Here is a 14,094-nt window from a genome sequence, read left to right as displayed (position 1 = left end):
TTATGTTTTGGGGACGGACCCCTTCATCAGACATGTGATGAAGGGGCCTGCCCCCGAAACATCACAAATTTAAAAAAAAAAAAAAAAACCCTAGGGATAATCCTGCTGCTCAAAGACCTGTTGTGCCGGCTGTTTTCTTCAATTGCCTTGTAAATTACAGCCCTCTAGAACCTGGTCTGTACATATTTTTATTCTTGTTAGCGCCATGTTGCTCTTAGGTTTAACTGGGGCTTTTTTCTTTGCAGTCTAGAGAACTCTACGCACAAATCTGAAGCAGCCAGCAACAAGTTTGTATTTGGACAGAATATGATTGAGCGAGTTCTGGTAAGGCTGAGAGAGAAACACTTTAATTGTATATATTTGCTTTTTGTTTTGTCTTTTTGTCATTGTTCACTCAAACATTTCTTAGGAATATATTTGCACTTAATGTTGTGTTAATTCATTTGCCTGCAGAGCACTGAGTTATTTTCTAGGCTTGGTGGAATAAAAAATGGAGGTTGTAGACACTGGAGCATTGGAAATGTGATAAATAGCTTTGCCATTTGGCAGTTTGAACCCTAGCTGATTGAATATGCAACACAATTCTAAAGTTTGAAGGAATATTAATGGTTTGGGCTATGGTCCCTGGTTTAATTGAAAAAAAGTGTATAGTGACAATTTTGCAATTTAATGCTGCTTAGTTTGTGGGAAGCTGCTTTCTTGTTTCAGTATTACAATTTCCCTGCAGAGTTTGTAAAATGACTACCCTGAAAAAAACCCTTGTGGCTTAATTGAAGCCATTTCTATCAGTAATCAGTGCAGATATTTTTTTTGGTCCCAAGTACCCTTAAGACCCTGATCTATTTGGGGCCTGATTATAAATCATAATGTCATACAAACATGTAATATAGTAAATAACCTGACACTGTATGAAAAGTTAGACAGTACTGATCTAGTGAAAAGTTTTCCTAGCAATAGCAAAGGGAGAGGACCAACTTCTTATTAACCATGGTCTCAAAAAGAGATCTTGACAGGTGTCTAATTTACCTTGGTTATCCTATTCTATAGGCTTTTATAGAATTATGCTTTTAATATAGCCACAGTTGGTTCTTGTAAGTACCATTATGGCAGAAGGCCACCATTTACTTCAACATAGTTTAATGATTTTATGGGAGTATTTTAAAATATGTAGTTTCTTGGTAAAAAAAAAAAAAAAAAAAGTTGGAGTTTTTTGAAACAACAAAAAAAACTAATTTCCACAAACTATAAATGTCTAGTCATATTTTAAAAACATCTGTGCATTATTCCATTAAACTTTCGAGGACACTTGATTCTCATATTGAACCATTAGCTAAAAACTCGTTCAGAATTTAATGTCAGTAAGAAGGAAAGTTGGGAGACAGTCTGTCTTTTGTGCTAATGAAATATAACAATTTGTACTTTGAATTTTGAAAATTTCATATTTAACCTAGCTACCAGTTTTTTTTATAGAAACCACTTTGTTCTTCCTTCAGGAGAAACAGCTTTGATATTAAAAACAAATGGTTTCCTTATTGCAGACACTAATATTTGTTGTTACTTAATCTTTTATTCTTTTAATTCTTTTATAGAGTCCACCCAAAGCAGAGCCAAGCTCTGACAGCAACAAGGAGAATTCTGTTTTAGAGAGTGGGTCTGAAAGTTCTTCACTGGACAACACTCCAGAAAAATGTATGGGATTGTTTTCGAGTACTTGTATAAAACATGAGAATATTGTCAAAACCCTAGTTATGTTCTACAGATGAGATCTTAACACAGACAGAATGATAGTATTAAATATCTGTGTTAACCTCCTACTTCATTGTTCAATACAGAAGCTGCTTTGCAGTGCATTTGAGTTTTAATAGGCAAAAGGAATAACTGTGGCATGTTTAATTTCAGTTCCCAGTTCAGTTGCTTTAATTTTTGAACCATTTCATAAGCTGTTTAGTGATGGCTCTTCATCAATTTGATTCAGACCTGGCATGGATAGGTGTACTTTGAATCTAAATCTTCCATGCAGGGTCCAAGAGTGTCACTTGTTGGATTAAAGGGATTCTATCATGGTGTACTTTTATTTCTAAATTATACTGTTTATAAAGCAAATAATTCACCATTTAAACTGTTATTCTTGAACCAACCTAGTATTTTTTATTTTTTTTAGTTGTAATATTGGTGTGAAGGCAGCCATATCGGTGAGCTTTCAGAATGAGCTAGCGCTACACATTATAATTGCTTTCAGGTGACCTATTGTCTCTCCTACTCCTGTATAACTGGAGGAGTCCCAAGCCAGTGCTATTCTGATATCTACTGGGAGCTGCTATCTTGCTACCTTCACATTGTTCAGCTGATTGGGACTGGGAAATGAAAAATATGGATAGCTCCATGTGAAATTTCAAAATTAAATATTAAAAAATCTGTTTGCACTTTTGAAAAACAAAATTCAATGCAAGATCTGCTGGAGAAGCTTAACTGATGTGTTTTGAGAAAAACATGTTTTCCTTGTAACCATGATACTATAACGTTCTTACTGGCACTTCTGGTTTGGGTCATGAATGACTCATTCCATTTTATTAGGAATTATAATAAAAGTAAAAAAATAAGGAAGTTAATAGGAATATGCAAATGCTGTTTTTCTGTATAGGTTCATGGTCGCATACTTTCTATAATTTTAAGGGTTTTCTTTGGACCATTAATGTATAAGCATAGGAAAGCAAAAATGTTTATCTCTGGGAACCACTGAGTGCATGATGCCCTTAAAGGAACAGTAACATCAAAAAACAAGTGTTCAAGAAATGGAAATATACTGTCCTGCACTGGTAAAACTGGTGTGCTTCAGAACACTACTATAGTTTATACAAGCTGCTGTGGGGCAGCCATTCATACAAAGGATACATAGTAGATAACAGATGAGCTGTGTAATACTACTACCTGTGCCTTTTCTCCTTTTTCCAGCTTGAGTGGCTGTCCCCATGGCTACATAGCGGCTTGTATTTATACCAGTTATACCAGTGCAGGACAACATTACATAACTTTAAAACACTCATTTTTTTTTGGTGCTCCTTTAAGATTCCTCCTTAACACCATTTTTCCTCTAGTGTTCAGGACTGCAGCACTAATGGTGTGTCCCTCCTGGATACCAAAATGTTTATTTTCATAACGGGGGGCTTTACAGTTAAGGTGGTGTCCTTTTTTAATTGTCCTTATAGAAAAATATTTTTTGAGAAGTACCTGTAGTGTTTATCTTTAATAAATGACTGGTGCAACCTGGTATGTTGATTTTAATTGTAACATATTTTATGAAGTTACTGAAACCTGTGTTTTTATTTAATTGCTTTAGCTAATAATATCTCAGAATCCCTGGAAGAGTCTGCAGCTGCCTACACAAAGGCTACTGCAAAAAGATGTTTGCTGGAGAAAGTTGAGGTTATCACAGGAGAGGAGGCAGAGAGCAATGTATTGCAGGTAAGTAGTAGTGGTACTCATACTGCCCATGGAAATGTGGTGAGAATTTAACCAGAATTAATTGTTCAGCATAAGTTATGTGTTGTCTAGCATTTGTGTTTTAATTAACTCCCTCTCACCCACAGATTCAATGCAAATTGTTTGTGTTCGATAAAGTGTCGCAGTCCTGGGTAGAGAGAGGTCGAGGTCTCTTAAGGCTGAATGACATGGCCTCCACAGAGGATGGCTTACTACAGTCCCGTCTGGGTAGGTTTTGTTGGTTGGAAGTTTTCAAAGATGAGCAGTGTTTATCAAATATGGTGCTTTGGCCAGGAGAAGCAGTTATATGTAGTAATCCAGAACATTTAGCATGTTAGTAGATTGGTGAGACAGCATTAAGTAGTAACATACATAAAATATGTTGTTCCCCTAAAACCTTGTATCAGCTGGAACATGTTTTATTGTTGTCCTGAAATCTTTGCTAAAGGGCTAGTAAGTTTATTTTTGTATCACCAACATAGTCTACAGAACTTAGCAAAACTGAACATAAGTCCCTACCCCAGTTTTATCAGGAACCTATTAACCTACCTGTATGACTTGAGTATGGAAAGAAAGCACCAAACACCTTGCACAGCTATGTGGAACTGTTCGGTTTCATTAAAGCTAATTGGTATTCTACCGCACGGCCGAACATGTAGCCTATTATTTATTGTTTCCTGCTTTACTTTACAGTGTAGCCAATACCCTGTAAGTATAACTAGTTAGACTAGTATATTTGACCAGCAACTGTGTGCAACATGCTGAGCAATACTCTAGAATCTATGAATAATATGTTGGCAAAGCCAGTATACAAATCTCTTTAATACCACTTATGTGTTTGACCGTTTTTATGATATTCAAATTCTGATCTTCTTCTTAGTTATGCGCACGCAAGGTAGCCTGCGGTTAATTCTTAACACTAAACTCTGGGCGCAAATGCAAATAGACAAAGCCAGTGAAAAAAGCATCCGCATCACTGCCATGGACACAGAGGACCAAGGTGTTAAAGTTTTTCTGATATCGGTAAGTTCTTAAACCACAATCATTAGGTAATTCAGTGCGTGAAAAAACCTTTTGGATTTACTTAAAACAGGTGAGTTGCCTTGGAAATATAAAAAATTTGTTGAACAGCACTATTGTGTAAAGAACATTATGTATCCCTTTCGCCTGCTGGATCTAGCAGTATCTTTGTACACTCATGAGCACAATATGTAAGCTTTTGTGTTTAAAAGGTGTTCTTCCTATACTATTTAAAAAAAAAAAATCCCTTATTTTGTTTCATTATATAATACTAATTTAAGATTGATTCCCTCATCTTACATAAGATAGTAAATGCTGCTTGAAGTCGCAACTTTTTTAGGCTTGGTGATAAGGAAAAGTTCACTTACGAATAGCTGGTAATTGATTTTAGTAGCTTCTCTAGCAGCTGAAACCCCAGTAATAAAAACAGTCTATATTTGTTAATATGTTACAATAGACTTGTAATTTAGCTGCCAGAGAGGCTAACAGGTTTTTCTTTTGTTCAATCAGGCAAGCTCTAAAGATACTGGACAGCTTTTTGCTGCATTACATCACCGCATCCTTGCTTTAAGGAGTCATGTTGAGCAGGAGGCTGAAATAAAGTGTCCAGAACCTGTTAGGGAAGTGGCCCAGTCCATTGAAGAGGACAGTGATGATGATGACGATGTCCTCACCCCCTCAGGGGCAAATGTTGGAGGTAATATTTTCTTTAAGAGACATTTAGTGTGTTTTTGTTTTTTTTTACATTTAGATCACAAAATCAGATATTACACAATTTTAATTTTGATGTTTTATTTGGATCAAAAGTAACCTTCAAGGACATCTATCACCCTAAATTTGTTTTCCCCAGCAGAGGTGCAGGTTAATAGAACCCACACTCCGGTTGGGAGCTACCAGTGCAGGCAGCCATGTTATTTAGCGCATGTGCACACAATGAGACTCCCCACTTGCTCATTATGCACAACTGCCCTCCTTCACATGCATGTGTATAATGAGCAAGTTGTGGCACTTGCTTGTTATGCCCATGCAAGTATCACAACATGGCTGCCCAAATCATGTAGGAGGCTTTTTTTTCCCCCCCCCCTAACTGGAGAGCGGGCTCTATTAGCCCCCATCTCTGGCGGGGGAAGCAATTTTAGGGTAATGGGTGCCCTTTAAGGGATTTCCCCCTTATAACACACTTATTCTCTTGTTTCAGCACCCGGTGACGAGGGAGACAAGCTACCAGCATCCAGTACATAGCACCCACCTCTTACAACAGCTCCCCTTTAACCTCATTGGGTGATAGTCCACCGCTCCCTTCTAACCTTATGGAGTATTGAAGACCAGCTCCTAAAAGCAAGGCAGAGCTTAAGGACACAGACTTCTCACCCATCCCCTGGAACTGCTATTTTTTTTTTTTTTTTTTTTCACGTTAAATCAGAATAAACATACTTTGGGTTCCTATCAAGGTATTTTTATTTTTCTTCCCCCTGAAGATGTTACACGTGGAATCCATCCAATCTTATACATGAAGAGCTTTTGCCTGGATGTCTGAGGATATAACCGCTCATCATATTGATGAGCCAAAGAAAATTTCCACCTGCCCCACCACCCTCTTGTAACTGAAGTTGACAGCAAAGACAATACCATCATTCAAAAATGTAATTTTCTTTTTATATAATGAAATGTTGCCTCAGTCTTTTCCTATTGCGTCCCCCCAACCTCCAAAAAAAATCTGTGTGTGTAAATATATGTATAAATTTTTTTCATGCCCTTCATTGCTTTTATTTTTGGATTCTTGACCAGGACCTACCCATTTTCTGAGAGATGTATAGGACCATCCTACCTTTCCCAAGTCCCTCCACTTCTAAACTTTAAATGACTGCCATCTGTGGCTTATCAAATTGGAATACACTTTGGAGCTACACACAGTTTTAAAAACACTCTTGGACAAATTGCATTCTCCTTTAAGACTTAAAACCTATTGGTTATAAATGGGATATTCCAGTTTTTCTCCTTTCCTTTTTCTGGGTAACTTTCTGTTGTGCTTCAAGATATTTTTTTAGTTTGACATATATGCTTTTTTTTGTGTGCTAAAAAAGTGAAATGTTATTTTTTTGTATCCTTATTTAAGGGAAAGAGTTAAGGAATTCTGTATTCTCATCATTGTTTTCCTTTAGTTCATTTCCACTCCTTTTGTTCTTCTCTGATTGCGTGTCTTGCGCTTCCATGGCAGGTTAGGGAACCACTGTGGTGTACACTGACACATGGTATTACAACATTGGTAGGGCTTTTCAAATGCCTTTTGAGGACACCAGTATTTTCTACTTTGTACCCCATTGTCCTTGGGAACAAAAAGTACTAACTTGTTCAGCCATTAAAGGTAACCTTGTTTATTAGGCATATTGTGAGAGAGGTTTGAAAAGAATAAGATGCCCCTTACTGTTATCCTAAAACTGCATAACATATAAGTTAGGTGAGAAACTAAATGAACTGGGAGTTCTAATGCAGAACATCATTACACAATAATATACCATTAACAACAAATATTCATTTGGGTGTTCTTACTGAAGAATGCTCGAAAGCTTTGTCCTATAAATATCCAAAAGGTCCAGCTTTAAATTTTTATAAAAGATAGTGTATAGTCATCGGCGAAACACCAATTTCCAGTAGTCTGTAAAAGACCCATTTGAGATTATTAGGTATTAACTTTCAACTAACATAATTCAACCACTTTCTAAAAAGCCTTCTTACAAAATTTCCAAGCTTGCAATAGCACTCCTTCCCCACTTAGAACTCAGGGATGACCAATTTATTTTACTGAACATGACTTTGTTTTACTGAACATGGCACGGGATTTAAAAAGCCCTTAATTGTGCCTTTCAAGCTTCATTTGCTGTTGGATGTGGTAGAATGGTTGAGCAAAAAAACACTTTGCAATTTGAAAATTATTAGCAATCATGAATATCTAATTAGGGTATCCTTAAAGTATCTCGCAGACTTACCAGGTCCCTCCATTTAATCTGCTAAAGCAGGGACGGACAAAACCTAAATCAACCCCTAAAAACATAAGAGTTCTTCCAGGTCTTTCAGCATGCCAATTTGCAGTCCTAAGGCTGATAACGCACAAGGAGATTAGCTGCCCCACGATTAATCTCCTCAAATGCTTTCCTGGTGGCAAGAATGTAAATTGGTAAGGAAACCATGAAAGTCGCTTTAGCTTTCCAAAGTTGGCTGAAGTGTCCTTGCAAGGAATCTTTGGGCTTCGGAAAGCCAAAACTACACATGTTTTTCTCCCCATGATTTAAATTCTTGCTGCTAGGAAGGCATTTGAGGAGATTAATCAAGGGGGGATGTACAGTTCAGGTAGCTTTTAACATCCATCAGTAGCTTTGGGAAGGTAGTCATTGTTGCCCAATAGCAGGAGGAGGGTCATAGGTTTCCCTTCCTTTGTGATATTTTGCTTCAGTTTACAGATTTACAAGTTTGGTTTTTTTTTGTTTGTTTTAATGTTCCATTTTAAATCTCTGCAATATAGAGAGAGGATTTAACAGAGTGCATGGGACTAACCCACAATACTATTTAAAAGTATAGTTTTGTGCAAAATCTTTATGTAGCAAAAAGAACACTATTTAGAATGTTTAATTGACCATTCCCTTATTTTTGTAATGGTCACAGACAAGCTCGAAACAAGCGAGGCCATCAAAACTCCCACTGGTACAGTTGTTGAGAAATACTGTTTTCTCTATAACTGCTCTAGGTACCAAGTCTTGTTACCAAGATGAATTTGAGTGCTGCAGCGTTCTGTTATTCTGAGTTCGATGTCTACTTTGCATGGAATCGTTTCAGAAAATATGCAGACAGGCTATAACATAAGGGGTAGAAATGCAAATGTTTAATATACAATTGAATATTTTTATACAGCAAGATAAAATAATAATAATTTAAAAAATTCTAGTGGTGAGATCCCAGGCTTAGCTAATACTGTTTATATTAATTACCTCAGGGATATCACCATTTTGCACCCCTAAAGCTTTTGCGGACTTCTGGCAGCCTGCTACGTTGGTTAGTGAATTATTTTTGTTTTCTTGGTACAGTAGCCTATGATAGGTAGTTTCTCTAATAGGGCACATACCGCATTTTATAATATGGCTTTTTTATCCAGCTTTTCTTAAACCAGTTAAGCAATCTTCCCTGTCCCGTTAATGTTAATAATGAGTCTTGCCATGTTATAGTTCAGATTTTACTAAATTTTCAACAGGTACAGCATTAGAACCTTCTGTGCTAGCCCCAGTTGGCTGTAGAATTTCAGGGCCCTTTGCCCTATATTAAGTTAGCAATAGTTATTACCTTTACCCATTTGAATCCTGCCATTCGCTATGCGCCTTGCCTCTCCCAAAAGTTACACGGACAAAGAAGCTACTTTATTGTTACGTATGGCATAGATTGTGACGGTATAAAGTTGCACATGGCAATGAAACAAAAATAAGTTTGTGTTGTGAATGCGATGAAAGTATAAGCCAAAGAAGAAGATTGGTATTCTACTTCTGATTTGTTTACATATAAGAGCAGGCTTTCCTTCCTAAAGTGAAACAACAATTAAATTCACATTTAATATGTTGTAGGGAATGTTAAACATATTTTAATTTTACTTTGATTAAAAATTCTGAACCTATAAGTGTTTGGCTTACTGCCATGTCTCTTTGCAGCAGATAGAATCGCTGTCTCTAAACTGATCTATAGCTCATAGTGATTGAGCTAAGGAGGTCAAGCCAAGTCTATGTATACATTTAGGCCTATTTATATGAAGTATCAAGTTTGTGAGCTGATTTATATCAATGTTATGGTGTCATGCAAAAGGGTTTGCAAAGGCCATAAACAGGATTACATCAGTCCTGTGTGCCGTCAATAAAGCTGGACTCAATAGGGAAAAAAAATCCTCCAAGCGTACAACAAAATATTAAAATAAGCTCATCGTATTCGCTTTAAGGGGAAAGACTTTCTTGATTAGCATTGTTGAATATAAAAAAAAATGTTAGTCTGGCAGGTAATTCCTATATAAAGGGCCCAGACTCCAGTGGCCTTTACTGCAATCTCAGTTTATTGTCCCATACCCACTATGTCCCTGCCTTTGTTTCCCTTTAAAGATGCACTATTCTGATATTACATTTGATTGGAAAAGAAAAATGTACCCACTTTTGACATGAGCTCATTTAGTTGGCCTTAAACATACATTTTTTACATGCACCTGATTTCACAGGTTGAAAGGAAACCATGATTGTCTGTTCTGCAGAGGCCAGTTCATCGCCCCCGTAAGGTGGCCTTTTCTGTTCTCTGGCGTTTGAAACAATGTAACACAAGCCAGCAGACTGACGTTTGCAACATTGTTTAAAAAGTCATAACCAGGAGTTCAGGAAATGCTGATTTCAATAGCAATTATATTTACATATAACAAATGGAAAGTTGCTTTGTATTATGTTTTCATTTTACAACCCCTCTCTCATTTGTTCCATTGTGATGGAACAAGTCCCTCTGTTATCTACAGAATCTGCACCAGCCACTATGGAAAGCAGACTTCCCTTGTATTATAGCAGGGATCCTCAAACTACAGCCAACGGGCCAGATTTAGCCCCCTAAGGTAATTTACCCCGCTGTGTCATCACCCCTGGCAGTGGGGAGAGAGAGGATGCAGGCGTGGGCCATAATTTGACCCTGGAGCTGGCAGTGAGAGTGGGGCATAGTCTGAGGACTATAGTCCGGCCCCTTAACAGTCTGAGGAATGGCCCCCTGTTTAAAAAGTTTGAGGAGCCCTGTATTATAGTTTGAAATGCAGCTCAACTTACACAGTATATATATATATATATATATATATATATATTTTTTTTTTTTTTTTTTTTTTTTTCATTTGTTACATTAGCCGCAGGCATCTCTAGGCATTGCAATATTAATGGGCCAGGTAAAAGGTAATCTTGTTTTGTTTTAAGGAACTGTGGGCTGAAAATCCCTATCTTTAATGCCTTTGTTGCTTGCCAGAATTAGTCAAGAGTACCAGAAATTACATTTAGAAATGATTTTAAAATAAAGCCTTTAAAGGAGCAGTTTAGTATAAAAATGTAACTGGGTAAAATAGATAGCACAAAATAAAAAAATGTCAATATTGCTAGTTAGGCCAAAATCTAATTTATAAAGGCTGGAGTGGGCAGATGTCTACTCTACTTCCTGCTTTAGAGCTCTCTAAGCTGTTAGCAGTCAGGAGCCAATCAGTGACTTTAGGGGGGGGGGGCACATGGGACATAACTGCAGTTAGCTTAGGTACCCACATTCATAATTGCAGCAATACTAAGTTTAACACATTAAAGAGGACCTGTCACCCACACATAAAAATGCTGTACAGGTATTGGACCCCTTATCCAGAAAGCTCTTAATTACGGAAAGCCTGTCTCCCATAGACTCCCATTTTAATCAAGTAATTCAGATTGATAAAAATTGATTTCCTTTTTCTCTGTAAAAAAAAAAAAGCTGTGCCTTGTATTTGATCCCAACTAAAATATAATTAATCCTTATTGGAGGCAAAACAATCCGATTGGATTTAATTAATGTTTTATTGGTTTTTTAGGAGACTTAAGTTATGAAGATCCAAATTACGGAAAGACCCCCTTATTCGGAATACCCTTCTGGATAACGGATCCTATACCCGTATAATAAAAGTCCTTTAAAAATTAACCATGGAAACCAAAATCCTTTTTTTAATTAAATCATCCATACCTGTTATAAATGAATTTCATAATATGATCCGTCAATCATATATTGCCTGCCCTGCCTCTATGCCTTTAACTTGCCATTTAGTACTTCCTAGATATCACCTAGATGGCAAATGCATAAGATTTTGGGGTGATACAAAGCTTGCCTTAATAACAGTGTTCACAAAATGGTGCCTGCCTGCTTGCTGTGACTGTAAATTCTAAGACTGAAACCAAACAATGTTTTAAAAATGTATATAGTGTTATTTTGCTCAACTAAAATTATAGAAAAGGATTTTTGAGTTATTTCTTAGGGTGGCAGGTCCTCTTTAACTAACACACAAACTAAAAGCTCTGTGTTCAGATGCTTAAGGGTTTGTAGTCAAATAACACTTGGGGTGGGAGAATGATATGCTGCTGGTCTTAAGGCACTTAAAGGAAATGTAACACTAAATTTTTATAAGTTATTCTACCCTGCACCAATAACTGCCCTATCCTGCAAACCACTTAGTATTTTAAATGCTTTAATAGAAAATACCTGCTAAAACTTGGCTTCCTGTCAATTGAACTACAGCAAAGGAAGGTGCAGCATCCACTATGCGACGATCGATTGATCAAGCCTAGCCTGACTCCTTCCTATACAGAAATGCTAGGCTCAATCAATCGATCGTCGCATAGTGGATAGAGCTCCTTCCTTCGCCTTATCGCAGTAGTTCAATTGACAGGAAGCCAAGTTTTAGCAGGTATTTTCTATTAAAGCATTTAAAATACTAAGAGGTTTGCAGGATAGGGCAGTTATTGGTGCAGGCTAGAATAGCTTTTTTACTTAAAAAATGTTAGTGTTACTTTTCCTTTAAGGCACATATGCTGACCTGATCCTGATCACTTGCACCATTTTAGCCTATTTTGAAAGCTGAGCCCAAGGTACTGGATATTTGGTCATAACTGAAAACTGTAATTGACACCTGCGTTTAGAAGGCGTAACATTTACTGCTACTTTCTATTATTTGCCTGCACACTCAAATGACTCCCATAAATAACATGAATCCATCACTGACTACATACATTTTTGCACTGGAAGTGATGTCATTCTCAAAAACAATGGCTAAAGAAAATCAGTGGCCTAAATGTAGTACTCACCTTATGGTAGTAGTTCCCAGATTGTTAGCTGCCCTCTCCTGGGGGAAGGGTTGGGGCAGTGGAATGAGATTCAGCCTGAAGGGCAGTTAAGGGGAGATTTGGATAGAATGCCTATTTGTTCTGCTGGATATAACAAAAAACCCAGCTCGGTTCCTAGATATTCTTGAAAGTATAGCTGAATATGGCTGATTGCCAACCAGGAACGTGCCCACTAAAAGCCAACCTAAGGCCTAGATCAGGGGTGGGCAAACTACTGCCCGCGGGCCACATCCGGCCTGTCAGCCCTTTCAATCCAGCCCCCTTAAAAGAATGACGGGCCCTGATTGGTTGCGCCCCGTGCGTGCGCACAGCGTCAGCACGCACGGGGCGCAACCATATAAAAGAATGCACTGGGGAGCCGGGGAACAGAAGGACGGGACGGAGGAAGCAGCGGGGAGCTGAGAGGCCCCATAATTTTTGATAGCCGCTGTCCCGGCCCGGCCCGTCTGTTAGTTAATGTGGCCCCTGAGCCAAAAAGTTTGCCCACCCCTGGCCTAGATTATTGTGTCTATGCTCCAGCTCAGCAATGAAAGCTGTAGTGGTTCTAACTGGATGTGACCAAACATGGCTGCACAATTCTGCATTGGGTTCCTGTTGTTTAGTGGAAAGGGGGACAAATGTAGAGGGAGGTAGGTGTAAGGTCCAAATATGAAATACTGGTTTGGGACCTGTTATCCAGAATGCTTGGGACCTGGGGTCTTCTGGATAAGGGGTCATTCTGTAATTTTGATCTACACTTTGTCTATTAACAATTATTTAAACATTAATTAATTAGTTTTTGTTCAGCAGCTCACCCATTTGGAGTATCAGCAGCTATTTGGTTGCTAGGATCCAAATAACCTTAACAGCCAGGGTGTGGTTTGAATGAAAGACTGGTATATGAATAGGAGAGGAACTGAATAGATAAATAAGTACTAAAAAGTAGCAATAACTATTAAACTGTAATTTCACAGAGCAATAGAAACCCTATTGCTGGCTGCAGGGGTCAGCGAGCCCTGTTCAAAAGCTGCAAAGAGTTAGAAGAAGGCAAATAATTCAAAAACTATAAATAATGAAGACCAATTAAAAAGTTGCTTAGAATTGCCCATTCTATTACATACAGGTATGGGATCTGTTATCCAGAATGCTTGGGACCTGCGGTTTTGCATAATTTGGATCTTCATAACTTAAGTCTGCTAAAAATAATTTAAATATTGAATAAACCCAATAGGCATGTTTTGCCTCCAATAAGGATTAATTATATCTTAGTTGGGATCAAGTACAAGGTACTGTTTTATTATTAGAGAGAAAGGGAATCATTTTTAAAAATTAGAATGATTTGCTTATAATGGAGTCTATGAGAGATGGCCTTTCCTTAATTTGGAACTTTCTGGATAATGGGTTTCCAGATAAGGGATCCCATAACTGTAGTAAAAATGATCGTGAGCCACCCCTTTAAGTTAGACCCTCCCTTTTTGATGCCTATGGTTCAGGTCATAAAGCAGGACTTTTATTGGAGAGAAAATCACATTACTCTTTCTGTTCCCACAGTTCCTCTGAAGAATCAATATGTAATCCAGTGTAAAGTTATTTTACTTGGTTCAATATTTACGGTAATAGATTTTTTTGTATATTCTCTATGCACTGAAAAAAAAACATCCTTTAGCTAGCCATATATATGAAAATCATTTAGCCAGGTTGTCCTTAGGCCAGC

At 37.6% G+C, this 14,094-nt stretch overlaps 1 protein-coding gene across 1 annotated transcript in view; it reads left to right on the top strand.

The window, feature by feature from the left end:
* Positions 1 to 6,645, top strand: part of ranbp3 (RAN binding protein 3) — a 33,017-nt gene extending 26,372 nt beyond the window's left edge. Inside the window, 7 exon segments of the mRNA NM_001004874.1 lie at positions 246 to 324; positions 1,590 to 1,689; positions 3,338 to 3,462; positions 3,588 to 3,708; positions 4,361 to 4,503; positions 5,011 to 5,197; positions 5,699 to 6,645. Coding sequence (NP_001004874.1) covers positions 246 to 324; positions 1,590 to 1,689; positions 3,338 to 3,462; positions 3,588 to 3,708; positions 4,361 to 4,503; positions 5,011 to 5,197; positions 5,699 to 5,742 — 799 coding nt within the window. The 3' untranslated portion in view covers positions 5,743 to 6,645.
* The last annotated feature ends 7,449 nt before the right edge of the window (positions 6,646 to 14,094 follow it).

The sequence above is a fragment of the Xenopus tropicalis genome, chromosome 1, assembly GCF_000004195.4.
Source record: "Xenopus tropicalis strain Nigerian chromosome 1, UCB_Xtro_10.0, whole genome shotgun sequence".
NCBI classification, from domain to species: Eukaryota; Metazoa; Chordata; class Amphibia; order Anura; family Pipidae; genus Xenopus; species Xenopus tropicalis.
This window is presented reverse-complemented; position numbering and strand designations above follow the sequence as displayed.